Source organism: Aquarana catesbeiana, linkage group LG03, assembly GCF_042186555.1.
Source record: "Aquarana catesbeiana isolate 2022-GZ linkage group LG03, ASM4218655v1, whole genome shotgun sequence".
NCBI lineage: Eukaryota > Metazoa > Chordata > Amphibia > Anura > Ranidae > Aquarana > Aquarana catesbeiana.
In genome coordinates this window covers 702,777,528-702,802,272 of record NC_133326.1, presented here as the reverse complement: position 1 = coordinate 702,802,272, position 24,745 = coordinate 702,777,528, and the positions used below count along the sequence as shown (strand labels likewise).

The 24,745-nt window shown below is 44.4% G+C and overlaps 1 protein-coding gene across 1 annotated transcript in view; it reads right to left on the bottom strand.

The window, feature by feature from the left end:
• Positions 1-2,018: 2,018 nt before the first annotated feature.
• Positions 2,019-24,745, bottom strand: part of LOC141133606 (alpha-2,8-sialyltransferase 8E-like) — an 88,429-nt gene continuing 65,702 nt past the window's right edge. The window contains exons 5-7 of the mRNA XM_073623083.1: positions 21,580-21,689; positions 19,648-19,734; positions 2,019-2,881 (exon numbers count right to left, since the gene is read on the bottom strand). Of these exons, the coding sequence (XP_073479184.1) occupies positions 2,422-2,881; positions 19,648-19,734; positions 21,580-21,689 (657 nt within the window). The 3' untranslated portion in view covers positions 2,019-2,421. The remainder of the gene's footprint in view (positions 2,882-19,647; positions 19,735-21,579; positions 21,690-24,745) is intronic.

The following is a 24,745-nucleotide window of genomic DNA, read 5'->3' as shown; positions in this document are numbered from 1 at the left end:
AATGTTCCATCTTTGGTGTCAGTAGGAGAAATGGTGCCCTACTGTTGGTGTCACTAAGAGAAATTGTGCACCAATATTGGTTGTCATTGGGCTCAATTGTTGGTGTCATTGGGAGGCATTGTGCCCCTTGGCTGGTGTCATTGGGCCCAATTTTTGGTGTCTTTAGGAGGAATTGTGTCCCTTCATTGGGGTCGGTGGGGGAATTATGTCCCATTGTGGGTTTAAGTGGATGAAACAATGGCTGGATAAAAGAAAGCAAAGGGCCGCATCTGGCCCCTGCCGCAGTTTGGAGACCACTTGTCTAAAGAATAGTTGCGCTATGTGAAAAATTCATAAACAACCAAAAACAAGTATAGGGAAAAATAAAAATAAGCCCAAGGTAAAACAATAATCCAATCCACAGATGTAAACCAATATATCAAGACCACAGATGTGTTCAGAGTGCATCCACTCCAAAATGTCACCGTGTGTTATTGAAAATGCACAGTAAGGGCTCTTTCACGCGGGGGATCCGTATGTCCATTTTTCATCCTTCAGTTTTTGGATGAAAAACGGACATACATGTATCCCTATGGAGTGTCGGATGTCAGCGGTGACATGTCCGCTGACATCCGACCCGCTCCGATCCGAAAAGTGTAACGGAGGAAAACCCTACTTTTCCATCCGTTATCGGATCGGGTGACGACGGACTCTACAGTCCGTCATCATCCGATCCCCCATAGGGGAGAGCGGCGCTCTGACAGGTCCGTCGCTGCACAGTGTGCAGCGACGGACCTGTCATTTTCCTGCTCAGCGGGGATCGGCGGAACGATCCCCGCTGAGCAAGCGGGTGTTCACGGGGCGGATCATCACTGATCCGCCCCGTGTGAAAGAGCCCTAATGTGTGTGTGAAGAAATTCAGGAACAAAAATAAATAAATACAAAATGAAACAATATATGAATTCATAGGTGTATTCAAAATATATCCAGTCCAGTCAGTGTGCTCAAACAATAATGTCCACGAGCTGCTGCAGTATGTAACTAAATATGAGCAGTGAACCCACCACCTAGGTAAATCAAGCTGCTTACCAGAAATGCCAACCCCAAATTATAGGAGGTCTGGCAAAGCACAGTAGTGTAACAATGGATCATCCGAGGGTGTCAGCCGTACTCCACATCAAACTGGAACTATGGAATCCTCATCCTGTGGATCTTTAAGGCTCAATCAAGGAATAGGAGAGACCTCCGATAGTGTGTCATTGCTAAAAATGTATTGATTAAAGGACGAAAAGCTACTTACAAATTGAATCTCTTGTTAACATGCAAAAAATCCAAGCACAAACGCTGCTAGAGCCAGCTCCAGCTTGGCGAGGATGACGTCAGCACATGCTCCACCTTACCCCAATGTACGTTTCGTCTGAACAGACGTTGTCAAGGGAATTAACACTTTTTATACCAGAGAACTTTTCATGTGCGTCTTTCATTGGTCCCTTGGAGGTCACATGGCTCCCATAAACCTTTCAGAAAACCAAGCTACCAAAAATAATTTGGCTCAAGACCTCAGAATCTATGAAACTGGGTCCAAATAAAACATCGTTCAAGTTTTTTGCACAGCTCCACTTACAGCCAAAGTCTATAGCTTAAAGTGTTACTAAACCTACAACTGTAAAATCTGTCTGTACTGTATATGCAGCATAGCATGCTTGTTATACTCACTGTGGAACTTAAGGGGTTAATCCTCTACATTGTGTACAAAGGCTCTTTGATCCTATATGGACAGATCCTTCCCTCCTGCACTGTCTATCTTGGCAAGGCCAAAAAATACAGTGAGGATAGCGATCCTGCACATGCTCAGTTTAGTCTCCATTGCTGGAGAGAACATTTCCTGTTGAAGTTGAACTGTTCAGGTCCCATGATGTTGACATCACACATGTGGGCATGTATACAGGCTGTAGTGGAAATCTCCTCCTACCTGAAAACTCTGGACAAACTGTGCAGTTTATCATGTGACCGTGGTATACAGATCAGCGAAAAAGGTATATAGTGACAATATTTTAATTGTAAAAAGAAGGTTTATAAGCTGTGGGCACTGTGGAGGGGCAGAGGAACTATTTTCATATTATTATTATTATTATTATTATTATTATTATACAGGATTTATATAGCGCAGACAGTTTATGCAGCACTTTACAACATTAGGGCAGACAATACAAGTACAATACAATTCAGTACAGGAGGAATCAGAGGGTCCTGCTCGTTAGAGCTTACAATCTAGGATATTACTGGGTTTAGTAACACTTTAACATGTATAGAATTGAAATCTTAAAATTTTAAATTGTGTCACCATGTGAAAATAACAGTCCAGTACTATGAACTTCCTGTACTTCTATTGTTCAATAAATGGGCCCACCTTTATTCGTTTTTGTGTGCTGTACAGTACATTCAACATTGTCCCAGGTTCAGGTGTAGAGACCCTTGAATGTGCATTTTTAGGTATTGATAAAATTCCTCGGGCATATCGTGAAATTTAGGAGTTGGTAGAGCATTGTCATAATAGTGGTGAGAAATTGGAACTCCATCCAAGTCTTGGGAAAAGGGCCAGAAGCCATAGACTGTCACCTCATCGCAAATTTCAATGGCAGCACTCACCAACATAAGTCCGGAAGACAGCCGAGGAGCCTTGATTCCTATATGTTTCCAGTAAACCGCCAGGTTCTTGAGGTAGTCTGGGTTGAAGAAGACAGCTCTGCTGTTCAAGTCAAAGTCATTGATGGTGTACAGTGTCCGTAGGGAGATCTCTGTGTCCTGCAAGTAAGAGAATGCTGGTAGGATGATTAAAGCAGGGCCATATTCCTTTATCCTAGTGCTGAATGGTTTCCTCCTTTCCATCAGTTTGCTGAACCTAATGGAAGAGAGGTAATTATGTGTATTTAAAGTGAGACTACCTGTCTACAGCTCTATAGTTGAGTAATACATGATCATACAATTACTTAACCACTTAAGGACCAGGCCTTTTCTGGTCCTTAATCACTTAAGGATCAAGCCTCTTTTGAGATGTGGTGTTTACAAGTTAAAAACAGTTTTTTTTTTTGCTAGAAAATTACTTAGAACCCCCAAACATTATACATTTTTTTTCTAACACCCTAGAGAATAAAATGGCGGTCATTGCAATACTTTCTGTCACACCGTATTTGCGCAGCGGTCTTACAAGCGCACTTTTTTTGGAAAAAAAAAATACACTTCTTCTAATTAAAAAATAAGACAACAGTAAAGTTAGCCCAATTTTTTTTTATATTGTGAAAGATAATGTTACAAAGAGTAAATTGATACCCAACATGTCACGCTTCAAAATTGCGCCCGCTTGTGGAATGGCGACAAACTTGTACCCTTAAAAATCTCCATAGGCACGGAAGACTTCTTTGATCGAAACACTTTCCTTCCTTTTATCTACATTGAATACACGAAGGACAGACAACCAGATTTCTTTATGGTCATATATGCATCTCAAAAATTATCTAACTACCCCACAATCACGATCAGACTTCTCCAGAGAACGAACACATTTCGAATCCATTTGTTCTAAATTAGAACCACAACGTCATCTCATATCTATTATCTACTCAATTCTTTTTGCTGACCAAAAGCCTAAATCGAATCTTGCAAGTTCAAAATGGGAAAGAGATCTCTCTATCAATCTCTCCGACATAGAATGGGGAAAGATATACACAATAATACATAAAGGTTCAATTAATGTGAATGTACAAGAGAATGGTTTTAAATTGTTTTCCAGATGGTATAACACACCACTCAAATTAAATAAAATTAATCCAGGGGTTCCATCCACCTGCTGGAGATGCAATAAGGAGGAAGGTTCGCTTCTTCACATTTGGTGGGATTGTCCCCTGATTAGGAAATTCTGGACTGATGTATTCCGATATATCACCCAAATTACAACTATACACTTAGAATTCTCCCCAGCCCAAGCTCTGCTTCATCATTCCAATTTACCGATGAAAATTTATCACAGATCATTGGCTCAACATCTCATTAATGCAGCAAAACTTTGCATTCCGACTCTCTGGAAATCTACCAATCCACCTACGATTGCCAACTGGATTGCCAGAGTAAACAAAATAGCTTTAATGGAAGAATTCGTACACCAAGCTCATGACTCCTCTACAAAATTTAGAAACACATGGGCTTGCTGGCAACAATTTCAAACAACTTCCGAATATACCCGACTTCTCTATTAAATAACTACTTGTATCCCTATAACAATTCCTTTACATAGTAAATTTTTACACACATATAGAGAAAGACGTGATTATAAACCCTTATAAAGAATATACTAGAAATATTCTAAATTTATTACAGATTAGAACTGATTTTCATGTGGAAAGCCAACCTTTCAATATAATTAAATTTTCCATGGCTTTATGGATATTATCTAATGTTCTTTATTTTATCTTAAAGTTTTTATCTAACATTTTATTTCTTTGATCTTGCTTATTAGTTATTACTTCATGTCTTTGCTATCCATGCATTGTAACTTGAGGTAATTTTTTTTTTTTTTTTAATAAGCTTGTTTTATTATATATATCCTTCAATAAACTTTTTCTTGGAAAAAAAAAAAATCTCTATAGGCGATGTTTAAAAAAATTCTACAGGTTGAATATTTTAAGTTACAGAGGAGGTCTAGGGCTAGAATTATTGCTCTCACTCTAACGATCGTGGCGATACCCTGTTTCCCTGAAAATAAGACCTAGCGTGATTGTTGGCGATGGCTGCAATATAAGCCCTACCCCCCAAATAAGCTCTAGTTAAAGTCCTTGTAGGTCTTCTTTTCAGGGTAGGGCTTATTTTCGGGGGAAACAGGGTGGGGCTTATTTGGGGGGTAGGGCTTATATTGCAGCCTTCACTGACAATCACGCTAGGTCTTATTTTCGGGGAAACAGGGTACCTCACATGTGTGGTTTGAACACCATTTTCATATGCGGGCGCTACTCACGTGTGCTTTTGCTTCTGCGCGCGAGCTCGGTGGGACGGGGCGCGTTTAATTTTTTTTTCTTATTTATTTTACCCTTTATTTTTTACTTTTACACTGTTTTTTTAAAAAAAAAAAAAATTGTCAGTTTTATTCCTATTACAGGGAATGTACACATCCCTTGTAATAGAAAAAAAGCATGACAGGACCTCTTACAAATGAGATCTGGGGTTAAAAAGACTTCAGATCTCATATTTAAACTAAAATGCAATTTTAAAAAAAAATGTCATTTAAAAAAAAAAAATAAAAAAAAAAATGTCCCTTTAAGAGCTATGGGCAGAAGTGACATTTTGACGTCGCTTCTGCCCTGCATTGTTATGTAGACGGGTGGGGGTCATCTTCCCCCTCGCTCGTCTCCATGCCCAGCAAGGGTGAAGATCCGATCGCCTCCACCGCTGTCGACAACTCCGGTAAGTGGCGGAGGGCATCGGAGTGCGACGGGAGGCCCCACTCCCACCGCCGATAAAAGTGATCTCGCCGTGAACCTGCCGCAGAGACCACTCTTAACGGAAAGCGGACCACCGGCCGAACAAGAGGATACCGGGGTTATGGCAGCTAGCTGCTGCCACAACAACGATATCCCCGTCAAAGTAAGGACGTATATTGGCGTGCGGCGGTCCGGAAGGACCAGGCCTTTTCTGCCGCTTTTTGTTTACAAGTAAAAATAAGTGGAAAATTACTTAGAACCCTGAAACATTATATATTTTTTTTGCAGAGACCCTAGAGAATAAAATGGCGATCATTGCAATTTTATATGCCACACCGTATTAAGCGCAGTGGTTTTTTAAATGCAATTCTTTTGAAATAAAACACAATTTATAACACAGTTTTTGGTAAAATATAAAAGACGATGTTACGCCGAGTAAATAGATACCCAACGTCATGCTTTAAAATTGTGCAGGTTTGTGGAATGGCGAGAAGCTAAGATACTTAAAAATCTCCATAGGCGACGCTTTAACATTTTTTTTACAGGTTACCTGTTTAGAGTAAAGCTGCCCATACATTATACAATTTTCTTGTTCAATTTCCTTTAGATTTACCTTCATCTATGTAGTGCAAGAGCCAGCCTGACTGCATACAAATTGAAAGTGATTAGTTTTGACCTCATATTATATGGTTTTGGTAAATCTAAAGGAAAATTGAACAAGAGAATTGTATAATGTATGGCAAGCTTTACAGAGGAGATCTAGTGCTAGAATTTATTGCTCTCACACCGTTCGTGGCGATACCTCACATATGTGGTGCGAACACCATTTACATATGCGTGCACGACTTATGCTTCTGCAAACACAGAGGGATGGGGGCACTTTTTTTTATCTTATATATTTTATTTTGTTTTTATTTACTGTATTTTTTTACACTGTCCCTTTATTTATTTTTTTAATCACTTTTTTTCCTTTTACAAGGAATGTAAAGCACCCCCTGTACAGTGGAACCTTGCAATACGAGCATAATCCTTCCAGGAGAATGCTTGTAATCCAAAGCACTCGCATATCAAAGCGAGTTTCCACATTGAAGTCAATGGAAACGAAGATAATTTGTTCCATATTGACTTCTTTTGCATGCAATACCGCATGTGGCCAGAGGTTGGGGGGGCGCCGGAGAGACTCGGAAATACTCGAAGACCACTCGGCTGCACTCAGAAACCCTTGGAAAGGCTCGGGAATGGAGTATTTCCAAGTGTTTCTGAGTATTTCCGAGTATTTCCGAACGGCTCCAAGTGTCACAGGCACCCCTGCACCTCTGGCCAATTGCGGTACTGCACACCGCAGAGGCTTGAATCCTGCTCGTTTTGAGAGACAACACTCGCAAACCGAGTCAGGATTTTTAAAAGATAATTGCTCATATTGCAAAAAATGACCAGTTACACTTACCGGGAAGTCTTCCAGAACGGCACCCTAAGAGATGACTGGTCCTCCTGACAGGAAACACAATCAAGATAGAGGTTAAAAACCCTGCCCCTCCCCGCGCTCCTCAGTTGTGCAAAAGTATTGACCCACACCAGTGCACGAAAGTGAAACAAAAACACCTCCAATGTACAGCTATATAATAAGTAGGCCTGCCGTCCTGGAAGACTTCCCAGAAACACCATTACCGGTAAGTGCAACTGGTCATTTTCTCAAGTCGTCTTCCAGGACTGCACCCCGATAGAAGAGCAAGTAGCTCAGGCCTACCTTAGGGCGGGACAACAGCCTGCAGGACCTTTCTGCTGAAAGTCAGGTCCTGGGGTGACAGAAGTTCCACTCTGTAATGTTTCAGGAACGTGTTCTGACTTGACCAAGTTGCTGCTTTACAAATTTGATCTGCCAGAGACCGTGTAGAGTGAGCTTTAAGATTAGCAGGGACTGTCTGATCTTATTGCTCGTAAGCTATGGTAATAGCCTGTCTAATCCATCTAGCAATAGTCGTCCTAGAGGCCTGTACTCCTCTACGCGTGCCACAAAAACTGACTAACAGATGCTGAGACTTTCTAAACTCCCTTACCCTCTCTAGGTAAAGCAACAGACATCTCCTGACATCTAAAGTATGAAAGGTCCTCTCCTTCTCGTTCTGTGGATTGAGACCTATGGAAGCACGAAGCCACCTTAGGAAGGTACAAAGGGTCCTGCCTGAGAATGACTCTGTCGTCCAATAGGCGAAAAAAAGGCTCCTTCATAGAAAGAGCATGCAAGTCGCCCACCCTTCTGGCGTGGTAACCGCCAGAAGGAAGGCAGTTTTAAAAGAAATCAATCTAACTGAAGATTGAGCCAATGGCTCAAAAGGTGCCCTGGTCAGGGCTTCCAAGACTAAAGATAAATCCCACGGTGGAAATTCCTTCATTTGCACCGGGGAAAGTCTCTCTCTAGCCGTCAAAAATCTCTTTACCAAAAGGATCTAGAGCTAATTTAATATCCAGAAAGCTATACAAAGCTGCCACCTGAACCCTAAGGGTCTTGGTTGCTAAACCTCGATCTACTCCCTCCTGCAGGAAGTCTAACATTACTGGATTATCTTTCTGGCGAGCCCCTCTCGCTTCACACCAACGGGAGAAGACCCCCCAGACCCTAGCATAAATACGTCTAGTTACAGGCTTTCTACTCAGCAACAGGGTGTCAATCACTCTCTCTGAACACCCCTTGTTGCGCAAGCTCTCCCTCTCAACAGCCAGGCTGTTAACCTGAAGAAACCGGGATTCGGATGGCAAAGAGGGCCCTGCAGCAGAAGATCCTGACGTTCTGGAAGCTGAAGCGGAGGGGCTACCATCCAGTTCCACAACGTGGGAAACCAGGTCCTCTTGGGCCACCAGGGGGCAATCAAGATTAGATTGCCCCTGGCCCAACTCAGTCTTTGAAGGATTCTCAGAATCAGGGCTAAGGGAGGAAAGGCATAGGCTAGACTGAAATCCCATTCCTGAGTTAAAGCGTCCACCCCCTCGGACCCCTGTTCTCTGCAGAGGGAAAAGTATCTTTTGACTCTCCTGTTTGCCCTGCGAGCAAAGAGATCTATCTCCGGTGTGCCTAGCTGTTGACAGACCAGGGAGAACACTTCGGGATTTAATTTCCATTCCCCCTGTTGGACTGTCTGTCGGCTGTGGAAATCCGCTTTTATGTTGAAAACTCCCCTTACGTGCACCGCAGAGATCGAGAGTATTCTTTGTTCTGCCCATTCCAGAATCTCCTGTCGGAGAGGATCTGAACCTCTCTCCCCCTGACTCTGCTCTCGAATGCTATTAGAGCCTCCCTGACAGCTAGCAATTCCCTGAAATTGGATGAAGCAGTCCTCTGTAGTCTGTCCCACACCTCCTGAGCTTGTAGCTCTTCTAGATGGGCCCCCCATCCCCATGTGCTCGCATCAGTCGTTAATCTGACAGGCTGAAACTGGGACCATAGATGACCTGCCCCCAACCTTTTTAGGGTTGAGCCACCAAAGCAGAGACTTCCTTACCTCTTGAGGAATGGAAACCGGAATATCTAATGATTCCCTCTTTCCATCCCATGAGGATAGCAGGAAGCTCTGCAGGGGTCTGGAGTGGAGCTGAGCCTAAGATACTGCCGGAATACATGAAGTCATGAGCCCTAGAATCCTCATGATTACTCTTTGGGGCACTACCCCCTGACCCAGTATTGAAGACACTGAAGAGATCAGTGCTTCTATTCTCTCCTGTGGAAGGATCAGCTTTTGCCCCACTGAGTCCACCCACAGGCCCAGGTAGAGCTTGATCTGAGAAGGAGTCAGGGAGGACTTCTCGTGACTTATCAACCATCCCAGGGACTCCAAGGTAGATATCACCTTGTCCAGATCCAGGAGAAGGGACTCCCTGGAAAGGTTGTAGACCAACAGGTAGTCTAGATAAGGGATCAGAGAGATCCCCTGAAGGTGCAGGACGACCTCTGCAAGGCTCTTTGTAAAGACTCTTGGGCTGGCCCCCAGCCCAAAGGGTAGGGCCTGAAACTGCCAGTGCTGGGTACCCTGATCTGTGCGAATAGCAAACCGAAGGAATGCCTGGTGTTCCGTCAGAATGGGAATATGCAGATATGCATCCTTCAGGTCTATGGTGGCCATGAAAACCTCCCTCAACAAATGCTTTCTGATCGTGTACACTGATTCCATGCGAAACTTCTTGTATCGCAGGAAAGTGTTTAATCTTTTTTAGATTCAAGATTAACCGGAATTTTCCGGACGGTTTGGGAGCTACAAAGACGTGGGAATAAAAACCCTGTCCTTATTGATCCATCGGTACCGGGATAATGACACTCTGATTTGCCAGCTGCCCGACACTCTCTATGAGACCTATAGCCTTTGGCCTTTCTTTGGGTAGGAAAGTCAGTAGAAATGACTGCGGAGGCCTGGAAGCAAACTCTAGTCTGTAGCCCTCTCTTATCCATTGAAGGACCAGAGGACTCCGGGCTACCTGCTCCCACTGTAAGACAAATTGTGCCAGCCTCCCCCCTACCTTGGTGCTGGCGTCACTTGGAGTCCTTGTCTGCGGCTTTTGGGGTGGAGAAAAGGAGAGCTCCTTTCTGTTTACCTTTCCCAACGCCCCATTTCTTGCGCTCCTTATGGTCCTTAAATGGGTTGTTGACCTGGGGGCCTCGAACATTTTTTTTACCCTTTTTAGGCTTTACAGGAAATTTCTTTCCTTTTTCCGTTGATCTGGAGAGGGTCTGGTCCAACCCTGCACCAAACAGGAGTGACCCCTCAAAAGGAAGGCCACATAACCTTGTTTTAGACGTGTGGTCTCCATCCCGAGTCTTAACCCATATGGCTCTTCTGGCTGAATTAACAAGTGCTGCCGTTTTTGCCGAAGTACGCACGGACTCAACTGCAGCGTCCGCAAGAAAGACTACCGCCTTACCAATTACTTCAAGGGAATCCAAAAGATCTCTGGATTTGGAAGTATTTGTCACATGATCGGTCAGCTTATTAAGCCACATTCGTATTTCTAGCTATACAGGCTGAAGCTAAAGCTGGACTTAATGTCGCCGCATTGGCCTCCCAGGCTCTGCGTAAAAGGGTCTCGGACCTGCGGGCCATTTGGTCCCGAATGTTACCTGCGTCTTCAAAAGACAGGTCTGATTGTTTAGACACCTGAGCCAAAGACGCGTCAAGTTTGGGTATTTAAAAAACTTCTCCTCCTCCTCCTCCTCCTTGAAAGGGCACCTGCGTTTTCAGGTCTTAAACTTTAGAAGTTTATTTTCTGGCTCCTTCCATTCTCTTAAAACAATGTCTTTGAGAGACTGGTGGATAGGCAACACCCTGGACTGAGCTTTAGACAACCCTTGATACATCTTATCCTGTGCAGAAATCTGTGCCTCTGGCTCCTGGATCTCCTCAGAAGCATAAATTGCCCCTAGGAGGCCCTCTATATCATCTGTAGAGAAGATATGTCTGCCTGGTGTGGAGTGTGCCTCTTCCTCCTGGCTATCCTCAGCGTCCTCCCCTTCCTCAAGGAGTCTACGACCGGGGTCTTCCACCTCTTCCGCCTCCTCATCAGAGCCCTGAGAAGATGGCGGTCTATGTGGTACGGTGCCTACCCTCCTATTATTTGTAGAGGCACTTTCTTGGGAGGATGAGCCCTCTCTGCTATCCTGCCTAGCATTAAGGCTAGCCTGAAAAGCTTTAAGGGTGGACAGCATTTCAGATTGAACTGAGAGAAAATCTCTCATAACTTCTGAAGTCTTCTTCCCAGACAGCTTGTGTATGCACTTGAAACAAAACGGCTTTGTGTGTTCTGCTGCCAATTTGTCATTGCAGTACCCACACCTCTTGGATCAGGAAGGATTTTTGGATTTAGGTCTACTGGCAACACTCTGGGTCTCTGTCTCTGCAAGAAAAGAAACCCGTTTAGCCAGTAGAAAATAATTGACCAAAAGACTCCTAGTGAAGGTAAGGCTAGGGGACCCACCCCCTCCCTTACACCTTCCAGCCTGGTAGACTCACCCCCAGTGGCCTCCAAAACGGCTGTAGACTCCTTTTGCTCCATTTTCAAGCAAGCGAGTAGTGGACGCCTGCTCCTTGCCCAGCAATGCTGCCTCTGCTGCCAGGAATCTACCTCCTTTTAAAGCTGGTACCTGTAGTCCTTGCACAGCGGGCTGCCTCCTCATGTCGTTCCAGACGCCGCCGCCATCTTGCCGAGGCCTGCAGGGCCAGAACCGCTCTAGTGACAGGCGCGCCCTGACGTCATTTACCGGAAAGATCCACCGCAAAATGGCGCCGACGAACAGCACAGCTGCCAGCGCCGAGGCGGCGAGGAGAGCCCAGCAGATCCCTGCACACAGAGACCGCTCTATACCCACAGGGGGAACTAAGAGGCAGATTGGATGGCAAGCTCGACCTCCAGACTCAGTCAGGTAAGGAGAGGGGAAGCAGGAACATGGTCCCTGGAGTTCTGGAGACTCACAGTGCCCAGGATCCTCCAGTTCTCACGGAGGGCTCTTCACCGCCCTCCTGAGAAATAGGGAAAAGCACCCCCCAGGAAGGGCAAGCCCTACCAGACCCAGAGGCTTCTCAAGCCTGCAGTCTGACACCCAGGGGGAGACTTCCAGCCTACGGCCTTAGGTCTATCAGAAAAAAACAAACTGTTTCTCTGTGGGGAAACACAATCAAAAAACTGAGGAGCGCATGGAGGGGCGGGGTTTTTAACCTCTACCTTGATTGGTCCTCCTGACAGGAAACACAGTCATCTTTCAGGGTGCCGTCCTGGAAGACGACTTGAGAAACGCTCGTTAACTGCGTTATTCGCAATCCGAGGTTCCATTGTAATAGAAATATGGGATGACAGGTCCTTTTTATGGAGAGTTCTGAAGTCCATAAGACCCCAAATTTCTCCTCTACCTTTGAAAGCATAAGATCAAAAAAAAAAAAAATTTGATCTTTTACTTTAAAAAAAAATAAAAATTGTTTACATCTGCGCTGGACCAGAAGTGACGTTGTGACTTCGCTCCGGTCCTCCTGGATTATAGAGGATATCAGAGACGATCTGGTCTCTCCTCACCTCTGTGATCAGCCGTGCGAACCGACGGATCATTTCACGGGCTTGTCGAGAAGAACGCTAAGCCCGGGAAACACCGGTGAGCAGTTGCTGCTTCTAAAATAGATCCAGTGGCTAATCAGCCCCTTGGATTGCTTTTATGAAAAAAAGAATTGCCGGCTGAAAAACAAAACAACCATGGGTTATGACTGATAGTTTCAGCCATAACCCTGGTAAACCACTTCAAAGCCACAATGTATATATACAGTACGTATTGTGGTTGGCTAGAAAATTTGATAAGGCGAACTTAAAGCTTGCTTATTAGCAATATAAAGGAGTACACAAGTGACCGCTCAGCAGATAAGATCATGATGGCCAGTGGTCAAAATCAGGGCCCTGCATCACTGGGTTTTTAAGGTGAAACTCCATCAGGGCTATATCTGCAAGGAGTTTGCACAATATTTTTTTTTTTTGCAGGACTCCTAGGGATAGTCTAGGTCCCTCCCACCATCCAAAGCACATATGCAATATATAAAGAACCTGGCATCAGTTATATTGTTCATCCTAAGTACACATACGTATCTTCAGTATTGTGTAAGTGTACCACTTATAGGCATATCTAGACCATGGACCATGGGGCACTGCCCAGAGCCTCATGACCTTGTGTCTAGAAAGACCTAGTAACTTGCCCTGTTGTATGCAGGCATTGCCTAGTGTGTGTGTGTGTGTGTGTGTGGGGGAATTAGAATAATGAAGCCTACTTAATTGTGGCCAGACCTCATGGAGCAGAGACCTGGGAGTGGAGAGAAAGCGGTGAGTGACCTCTGCAGGGTTTTCCACTTTAGTAAACAATAAAGCTTCCACTGACCACCAATGAAGGGAGATGATAACAACACGGGACAATGGCAAACTCACCACCAAAATAAGGATACACACTAAACACCAATGTAAGGGGCCACATGGCACAACAATGTAAGGGGCCACATGGCACAACAATGTAAGGGGCCACATGGCACAACAATGTAAGGGGCCACATGGCACAACAATGTAAGGGGCCACATGGCACAACAATGTAAGGGGCCACATGGCACAACAATCTAAGGGGCCACATGGCACAACAATGTAAGGGGCCACATGGCACAACAATGTAGGGAGCCACATGGAACACAAATGCAGGGGGCCACATGAAACACCAATGTAGGGAGCCACACGGAATACCAATGTAGGGGGACATATGGAACACCAATGTAAAGAGCTATATGGTACACCAATGTAGGGGGCCAAATGGAACACCAATGTAGTGGGCCACACGGAACACCAATGCAGGGGGCCACATGAAACACCAATGTAAGGGGCCACACTGAAAACCAATGTAGGGGGCCATATGGAACACCAATGTAAGGGGCCATATGGAACACCAATGTAAGGGGCCATATGGAACACCAATGTAAGGGGCCATATGGAACACCAATGTAAGGGGCCATATGGAACACCAATGTAAGGGGCCATATGGAACACCAATGTAAGGGGCCATATGGAACACCAATGTAAGGGGCCATATGGAACACCAATGTAAGGGGCCATATGGAACACCAATGTAATGGGCCATATGGAACACCAATGTAATGGGCCATATGGAACACCAATGTAAGGGGCCACATGGAACACCAATGTAATGGGCCACATGGAACACCAATGTAGGGGGCACACAAACCACCAAAAACAAACAGTTAAAGAGGCATCCGCCACTGCCCACTTACATAAGATGTTATTTACTCCTAACCAATTCAATCTTTAAGTTTTGCTGTGTAATTACAGTTGTGACCTCTTTACTCTGACCACTGCACTCTATACCTTGTGCATTACATATGCGCTGTATACTCTATATCAGGGGGTCGGCAAGCCATCGATCCCCATCAACCGGTCAACCGCAGGGGAAGCGACAGGTGGATCATGCCCACGCCTATGCCTCCACCCCAGCCTCTGCCGCTCTCGTTTACTGCAGAACGGAGAGCAGGAGAAAGCATGGTGCTGGATGGAGGGTGGCGTTGGGAGCTGCCTCAGTGATTGGTTGCTAGGCGGGCCTAGCAACCAATCACTAGCTTGTTATGAAATGTTAACTCTGGCAACTCCTGCTCCCGCCTTCCACCCAGCACTATGCTGTCTCCTGATCTCCTGGCAGATAGAAAGTGCTACCTACACAGCGCTGAGTGTATGTTTGGAAGATGTGAAGCAGACAGAGGAGACACTGTTAGAGGGGAGACAAAGGACACTACAGTGGGGGGGAGGGGGGTGTAATGTGAGATGGACAGAGGACATTGCCAGATGGGGAGGCAGAGGACACTGCTTTCAGGGAGCAGAGGGGCATCGGACAGTTTGTTGGGGGCAGATAACACTGAATTGGGGGGTACAGAAGACTATGTCTACATCTTTTTATCAGAAGCTTGATCCTGATCCTTTTTGGGTTTTTTAAGTAACATGGAGGATCTTTGCTTTCCTCCATGTTGTCCAGGTAGATCTTAACCTCCGAAAGGTTGCCTACCCCTGATCTATATAGTCATGACTGTTATACTCTGCACACTATATTCTACATTAAATACTCCTGAGCCCTGAACTCTATATGTTACGTAGTCCTAAATTCTGCACCCAATATGCTATGTTGTATAATATGTACACTATATTACTATTACCAAAAGTATTAAGACGCCTGCCTTTACACGCACATGAACTTTAATAGCATTCCCAGTCTAATGCCCCGTACACACGGTCGGATTTTCCGATGGACAATGTCCGATCGGAGCGTGTTGTCGGAAATTCCGACCGTGTGTGGGCGCCATCGGACGTTTTCCATCGGATTTTCCGACACACAAAGTTGGACAGCAGGAGATAAAATTTTCCGACAACAAAATCCGATCGCGTCAATTCCGACCGTGCGTGGCCTGTTCTGACACACAAAGTGCCACGCATGCTCAGAAGAAATTCCGACACAGGACAGCTCGTTCTGGTAAACTTAGCGTTCGTAATGGATACAGCACTTTTGTCACGCTGCAATGTTCAAAATGGTTTAATACAGCGCACTCTCTTCTTCTTTATAATGTGAGAAGAATGAAGTAGTTTTGATGCTCATATTCACACACACTTCTCACAAACTTCTTTCTTTACTATTTATCGGGATTCCCTCAATTTTGATTTCTCACATCTGACAACATAATTTTTTTTTTTTTTTACTTTAATGTAGAATCTTTTTTTGTGTTTCTCTTCTTTTTTTTTTTTTTTTTTTGTTGGTGATTTTGATTTGTACTCCCGAAAATGTTTGTGTGTTTTTTGTGACAAGTTCCCACAACACAATTGATATGTTGATATGTTGTTCTATTTAATCTGTAGGAGATTGTTTGGTGTTGTTGTCCCTTGTTAATTTCACATTGTACTTTAGAAATGTACCTGAATCGTCACCAACAAACTGTCCTTTTTGGATGAAAACACACACAGGAGAGTAGAATTTACCTAAAAAAAATGTTATCAAGGGGTCACAACTATAAAAAAAACAAAGAGGGAGGCAACGCTAGAGAAACTGCAGAAGTGGGCGAATTATTTAAAAGCAAAATTGGTGGCCTGAGGAGTCCTTATCTAAGGGAGGGCAGTCTGGTCCAGAAGTCCCAGAGATCCGGAAAGCAGCAGATGACATCTGTGTCCCCAGGCTGTGGTCATACGAGAGACTGCATCTTCTGTGTGTACGGGGCATTAGTCCGTAGGGTTCAATATTGAGTTGGCCCACCCTTTTCAGCTATAACAGCTTCAACTCTTCTGGGAAGGCTGTCCACAAGGTTTAGGAGTGTGTCTCTGGGAATGTTTGACCATTCTTCCAGAAGCGCATTTGTGAGGTCAGGCCCTGATGTTGAACGGGAAGGCTTGGCTCACAGTCTCCGCTTTAATTCATCCCAAAGGTGTTCTATTGGGTTGAGGTCAGAACTCTGTGAAGGCCAGTCAAGTTCCCCCACCCCAAACTCGCTCAGCCATGTCTTTATGGACCTTAATTTATGCACTGGTGCACAGTCATGTTGGAACAGGAAGGAGCCATCCCCAAACTGTTCCCACAAAGTTGAGAGCATTAAATTGTCCAAAATGTCTTGGTATGCTGACTCCTTAAGAGTTCCCTTCACTGGAACTAAGGGGCCAAGCCCAACCCCTCAAAGACATCCCCACACCATAATCCCCCCTCCACCAAATGATTTGGACCAGTATCTGAGAATCTGCTGGATGTTAAAGCACTAAACAACTTGATGGCGATGCAGACTACTAGACACCATACTGCCCATATAGGAAGAGTTTGAAGATTTGTTTTCTCTACATCACCCTCCTCACCAGCACCCTGGAGTCCTTCAACCTGGCTGGATGGGAAACCTCCAACCTTCCATCTATAGATATACAAAAAAGAAAGTTATTTCTGCGGGGTAAAGAGGCAAAGGAAAACGAGAATGGTCCTTTAAAGTCACTGTAATTTGTGAGTTCCCCTGTCTACTGGGGTGTTGCCCAAAACCACAGTCATGATTCTTCTAAAACCTCAGCACACACCTGCCTATTTAGTGTGCTGGGGGTTCCTGAAACCAGGAATCAGGATTAGAGATTTTATCCCACCAAAGTTTCTACAAAATCTCTAGGCTCCAGGTCCCATCCTGGTCTACCAACCACTGAAAAAACACTTTCCTTCTGAAGGCCACAAGCACCCTGGAGTCCTTCAACCTGGCTGAATGGGAAACCCCAAACCTTCTATCTATAGATATACAGAAAAGAAAGTTAATTCTGCAGGGTAAAAGGGCAAAGGAAACCAGGAATGGTCCTTCAGAATGACTGTAATTTGAGAGTTCCTCTGTCTGCTGGGGTGGAGCCCAAAACCACAGACATGATTCTTCTAAAAGCCCAGCACACATCTGCCCAAATACTGTGCTGGTGGTTCCTGAAACCAGGATTGGAGATTTTATCCCACCAAAGTCTACAAAATCTCTAGGCTCCAGGTCCCAACCTGGGTGCCACCAACCACTGAAAAACCAGTTCCCTCTGAAGGCCACAAGCACCCTGGAGACCCTCAACCTGGCTAAATGAGAATCCTGTGTGATAGAATACCCTTTTCACACAGTAGCAGAGTACAGCACTCTCACAACACCTAAATATTGATGGCAAATATAAATAATCTAGAAGTAATTCTATTTCATATTAGCCATTTGCCGACCGCACACTGTACATTTACCGTGACAGTGCAGGCTGGCTGCGCAGAATCATGTATATTTTCCGGATAGGGGGTACGCATACGCCCGCCCATGCTGTGATTCCTCACAGCAAATGCCGATCACCGGGTCCTGGCCAGTAATTGATCACAGGATCCAAATAATCGGCTCTGATCTTTCCCGAACACACCTCTGTGATTGTAAACAACACAGCTGTGTTCAGTGACAGGGGATTTCATTGCTAGATCCCCAGTAAAAGTAGCACACAGTTCACACATAAACACTGGTTAGGCACATATTTAACCCCTTGATCGCCCTAGACGTTAACCCCTTGCTGCCCGGTGTCATTAGTACAGTGACAGTACATATTTTTAGCACTGGTCACTGTAATAATGTCACTAGTAATGTCAGTGGCAGTTAGTTCCCACGAATTGTCAGTTAGCGTCAGATTGCCCACCACCCTGCTATAAGTCCCTGATTGCTGCCATCACTAGTATTAAATAAACTGAAAAATAAAAATTCCAGGACATATACCATAGTTTGTAGACTATAACTTTTACACAAACAAATCAATATATACTTATTGGGATTTCTTTTTTACCAGAAACATGTAGCAGAATACATTTTGGCCAAAATTTATTAACCGCTTGCCGACCGCTGCACACAGATGTACGTCGGCAGAATGGAACAGGCAGGCAAATTGGCATACAGGTACGTTCCTTTAAATTTGCTGCCTTTCGGGCGTGCGCGCACCTGCTGCACGCCGCGGGAGTGTGCACGCGGGTCCCGGGAACTCGGTGTTCTCCGGCGGCCCACGATTGCGGTGTGGAGAGGTAGAATGGGGAAGTGCCTATGTAAACAACATTTCCCTGTTCTGCTTTGTGTAATGACAGATCTACTGCTCCCTGTGATCGGGAGCAGTGATCGCTGTCATGTCCGAGGTAGCCCCTCCCCCTCACTGTTAGAATCACTCCCTAGGACACAGTTAACCCCTTCATCGCCCCCTAGTGTTTAACCCCTGCCCTGCCAGTGTCATTTACACAGTAATCAGTGTATTTTTTTTAGCACTGATCGCTGTATAAATGACAATGGTCCCAAAATAGTGTCAAAAGTGTCCGTGTCCACTATAATGTCGCAGTCATGATAAAAATTGCAGATCGCCGCCATTACTACTAAAAAGAAAATTATCAAAAAAAAAAAAATACCATAAAACTATCCCCTATGTTGTAGACCCTATAACTTTTGCACAAACCAATCAATATACGCTTATTGCATTTTTTTTGTTTTTACCAAAAATATGTAGAAGAATACATACCGGCTAAACTGAGGAAAAAAAATGTGGTTTTATATATTTTTGGGGCATATTTATTATAGCAAAAAGTAAAAAATATTGCTTTTTTTTTTCAAAATTGTCGCTTTTTTTTGTTTATAGCGCAAAAAATAAAAACCACAGAGGCAATCAAATACCACCAAAAGAAAGCTCTACTTGTGGGGAAAAAAAAGGACATCAATTTTGTTTGGGTGCAGCGTCGCATGACTGTGCAATTATCAGGTAAAGCGACGCAGTGCCGAATCGCAAAAAATGGCCCGGTCATTCAGCAGCCAAATCTTCCGGGGCTGAAGTGGTTAAGAGATCTGATTTTTGAATTTTTTTTTATGGAATATGTTTTATAACAGAAAGTTAAAAATATTTTTTTTTTTTTATAATTTTTTTTTTTTCGTTTAAATATTAAAAAATAAAAATCCAGAGGTGATTAAATACAACCAGAAAAAGTGTTTTTTGTCTGAAAAAATAATATAAAATTTAATTTGTGTACAGTGTTGCATGACCGCACAATTGCCAGTTAAAATAGCGCAGTGCCGAATAGCAAAAGATGGCCTATTCATGAAGGGGGGGGGGGGGGGGGTAAAACCTTCCGGAGCTGAAGTGGTTAGGAAGACACTGCTCTCACTTATTCACTAGGATGCTTGGGTTTGCAGTGACGACATCGGTTTTTGTCCCCACGTCATTGGTCCAGTTCAGCGGAGGTAAATTCAACCTGCAATAAATTAAAGTGCAGTGCATTATCATTAAGTGCATATTTTTAGTAATTTTTGTATATTTTTTTTTAATCTTAAAGCGGAACTTTACAAAAGTTAGTTCAGTACCGTATCCAATAATACAATTAATAAAACATTTTTTTTTAAAATGTAAGCTGCGTAAAATACCTGGATCTGACCTGGTATCACCATACTGCAATCCCTGTACAGCAGAGCTCAGACTGGAAGAGTGTAAAGCAGCACAGTCAGCTGTGTTGCAGTGTTTATATGATAGCAAGGAACTTGTGGATAGGAGGAGTGAGCAAAAAGATGAGCTTATCAATTTGCTGCTTCTCCTTTCACTACCCAATTACCGTCTTGGGGAGAGACAAGACCTGTAAGTGTTACTTAACCGCTTGCCGACCACCCCATGTACAGTATATGCACGGCAGCAACTACAGGCAAACATCACATACCTGTACATGATTTTTACTTCTTGGTTTGTGGCACGCCGGCGGCCAGCTCCCACTGTGATTGGACAAAGCGGGAGCCAATCAGCGGGCCCAACAGACATCTGTTCTGTTAGTAGAGAAGACAGAGATCCTGTGTTTCTGCTAAGATATGCCATTTCTGCTGAGATATGACATTAACCACACAGGGAGTGCATTGTTTTTAATGAGCCAGTAGCAGGGGTGGATGCCTAGGAGGAGGGGAGGAGACGCACGGTGCAAGCGAGGATGAGAAGACACAGGAGCCGCTGCTCGATGCCCGCCACAGCCTGACGTCCATTGATGCCCCGAACCCTGCCGCTGCCTGATGTGCCCGCCGATGTCCTATCCCCACCTGCCGCTGCCCGATGTGCCTGCCGCCTAGTTGGGGTAAGTGCCGGTTGACCGGCAGACAGCGAGGGGGGGGTGTGGGGGGGGGACCACAAGCTGCCACTGGCCAGAATAGGCTCCTAGCCCTATAGCAGAAGCAAAGCAAATCCATTGTGTGGCACTACTTAGCAGAACCCGATTATGTAATGTGAGGTTGAAATGTGAGAGCTCTTTTGCAATACATTTCCATGCATGAGCAGACAGATTAATCTGTCAGTCGGGCTCAGGCTAAATGTCCAGCAGTCAACTTAAGCACTTTTGATTAGGTCAGGTGTGCACTGCAGAGACTTGAGCTGCAATGTTGAGTTATAACCAGCAGATGCCAAAGTCTTAAAGTGGTTGTAAAGGTAGAAGGTTTTTTTTCATCTTAATGCATTCTTTGCATTAAGATAATAAGCCTTCTGTGTGCAGTAGCCCCCCTAACACTTACCTGAGGTCCCTTTCTGTCCAGCGATGTCCACGAGTGTCTCAGCTGTCTGAGATTCTCCCTCCTGATTGGCTGAGACACAGCAGTGACGCCATTGGCTGCCACTGATTTTAATCAAAGTTAACTAGCCAATCAGGGGAGAGAGGGGTAGGGCCAGGTCATGGCTCTGTTTCTGAATGGACACAGGGAGCTGTGACTCGGCTCGGGTGCCCCCATAGCAAGCTGCTTGCTGTGGGGGCACTCAACCAATGGGAGGAGCTTGGAGCACAGAAGAGGGACCCAAGAAGAGGAGGATTCGGGTTGCTCTGTGCAAAACCATTACACAGAGCAGGTAAGCATAACATGTGTGTTATTTTTTATAGGGAAAAAATAGTCTTTACAATCACTTCAAGGCTGAACACTAAAGTGTACAGTACATAGTAATAATGAATAATTCCTTTAAAATTCAGACAGTTTTCAATTTGAATTAATTTCATTTAGAACACGGTATAGCTAAAGGTGGGAGAGGCCCATAGTCAATTTAGATTGCTTCATTGGGTATTATCTTATTTTACTCTTACCTAAACACAAAGTCAGCCCGGTCAATTTCAGTTCCACAAAAGCTGTTGTTTAAAATTCCTCCATTGCCAACCACTGCACATCTTTTGATTGGCTTATGGAATGGGGACTTCTGGAATAAAAGAGAGATCTGTTCATATTCCAACCTTATTGGAGCTCTATTCATGACTTGAATACCAAGGCAATCGATGACAGGATTAAGTGTTACCCAGAGACCTCTATTCTTCATTGGTCTGAAACGCCAACCAAAGCAGTAAAAAAATCAATGTCCCCACATCTAATCCTTCAGAAGTCACAGCCCTCATCATTAACAATGAATCTATCAACATGGTCAACCTCATCTATCAAAGAGAGGTGGCCAAATCAATTGCAACAGATGTCTACTTCAACTTGGACTGATATGGCTTCTTTGGCTTATGTGACCCCCTTCCCTCTGACAGTGACCCACAATAGATTAGTGTGCCGCTCAGGCTCCGTCAGTATGGGGAGTAATCTAGATCAGGGGTCTCCAAACTATGGCCCTCCAGTTGTTCAGGAACTACAGTTCCCATCATGCCTAGTCATGTCTGTGAATGTGAGGTTTTACAATGCCTCGTAGGACATGTAGTTCCGCAACAGCTGGAGGGCTGTAATTTGGAGATCCCCGATCTAGATGATTCTGCATTCAAATCAGGAGTGCCAGAAAGAGAAGGAGCTCATCCCAGCTCATGTATTCACTGGAGGTAAAAGAGGAAGGACTCCTTAGTGCCGCACATCTATGAAGTCTAGTGATAGTGATAAGAGTGACAACCTCAGCCTGGGCTCCCGCCAGACCATGCCCCCTCTCTGCCGCCAGAGCTTAAGCTCCAGGGGAGAACTGAAATGCGTTGGGTGCATGGCCTGGTGGGATCCCAGGTTGAGGTTGCCACTCTTATCACTACTACTAAACTTCATGGATGTGCGGCACTAGGGAGTCCTTCCTCTTTTATCCCCTATGACAGTGCTTGGGTCTAACTGCCAATCGGTAGCCATGAATACTTTCACATGACTGGGGCAGTGACATCACAGCTCCCCTGGCTCACCAACACTGCTTATTCTAGGGCAGGCTGTTGTTGAAAAAGGAGCGGAGAGGAAGTGCTGGCAAGGTGAGTATAAGGGGGGCCCTTTGTAGAGCAACTGCCACTCTTTTGGACAGATTTTTGATGATTCTCAAAGGGGTCTATTTATAAAATAAAAACAATTAATGTGTGAATCCTTGCAATGTGTATTTACTATGATTGTCATCTCCTTCTAGTGGCCATAACAATATATTTTCCTGATTTCAGTATTTCAGAAAAATGCCACATTATGGCCACTGAATGGAGCTGATGATCACAGGAAATAAACATATTAAACACAATACAATTTTTATTTAAATATATAAACAGGCCCCTTTGTGACACCAGGGCAAGGAATGAACAGAATGGGGTCACCAGGACCCCAGAAGCATCATAAAAAAAAATACACAACGAGTTTTGTTCTAGTCCTTCCTCACTGTTATAATATTATTGTAATTTTTATTTTTTTGTAAACTTATGCCCTGTACTTAAGAGCGGAATTTCCGTCGGAAAAAACTTGGATGGTTTTTCCAACGGAATTCCGCTCAAGCTTGCCTTGCATATACACAGTCACACAAATGTTCTCTGAACTTTTGACCGTCAAGAACACAGTGACGTACAACACTACAACGAGCCGAGAAAATGAAGTTCAATGCTTCCGAGCATGTGTCGAATTGTTTCCGAGCATGCATAGTAATTTTGCGCGTTGGAATTTGTACAGACGATCGGAATTTCCGATCGGAACTTTTTCTGACCGAAAAATTGAGAACATGCTCAAAAGTACGATGGAGCATACACACGATTGCATTTTCCGACCAAAAGCATCGGACTTTTGCTGGCGGAATTTTCGATTGTGTGTACGGGGCATTAGAATAAGTGCAACGCTCGTGGGAAAGCAATCATAAGCAAATACATACACATATAAATGCAACATATACAAATACTATAATGTAACAAAAGAGAGTGACCATCAAAAAGAAGTCCATATACTGTGTAGAAAAGGCCAACACAACTAATGTGTAAAGATTCAAATAAAATGTACCAAAATGAAATCGGTGATGAATCTTCTGAAGAAGATGGGTTCCCCCTTAACAGAAGTGGTAGCAGAAAAAGCCTCCACCAAAACAGCACTCGTGTATATAAATCCACCAGTGGCGACCGCTCCATAAGGGGTGCAGGGGTGCCGCCCCCCTTATCCATGTACCCGGACCCTGATCTACATGCAGGGTGCCGGACGCATGGATTTCAATAGGGAACTTTTAAGCATATGAGGCTCTAATTGGCTTCCAATAAGGGTGGGCTTGGGGCGCAGAGGCCCTGAGCCCACCCATTAGTGTGACATTAGCAATTTAATTTTTGCTAATGTCTTACTGCTTCTCCTCCCGGCCAGTCAGGAAGCGGGTCCTAAGACCCGATTGGCCAGGGAATCTTAGGACTTCGCAATGGCCCCGGCTCTTGACTTGGCAAGCTGGAGTGAGGAACATCATCGGCCTCCTAAGGTAAGGCCACTGATCGCCACCGTCCATCTCCCAAGGGGGGCCGCCCTCCCTAAAATATTGAGCACCAGCCGCCACTAAAATCCACCTTACTGAATAATGGGACCACCTATAACGTATGGTCAGAAAATGCTCTGTGTATAATCACTGTGGCAAGGGAATCACTGGAACTCCAACAGACCTTCCTCATTATGCTCAAAACTGTCCTCCAAAAAAGGTCTGGTATGGTAGGTAAAACGACGAGATTTAAAATACTCACAAAGCCAACAGTAAAACAAGCATGGTCATGCAATTAAATACAAGCATTGGAACGTGTTCCACATGTTGCCCATCCATCCACTTCCGTGTCCTGGCTGGCGTCACCATCCCTGGCCCCACCCAATGAGTTTTGTCACAGTGGACGTCATCAGAGGGAGTGGCCATGAGGCAGCATCACGCACCAAACTTATTTTATTTTTTTTCCATAAAAGATTTTTATTCAAGCAATTATACATACAACTTTTACAACCTGTGTTACATATGTATAAAGTACAAGAGAAGAGGCTTCCGTGTTTCACACAAGTAAATAAAACAAGCATAATTTTACATCTTAAGTC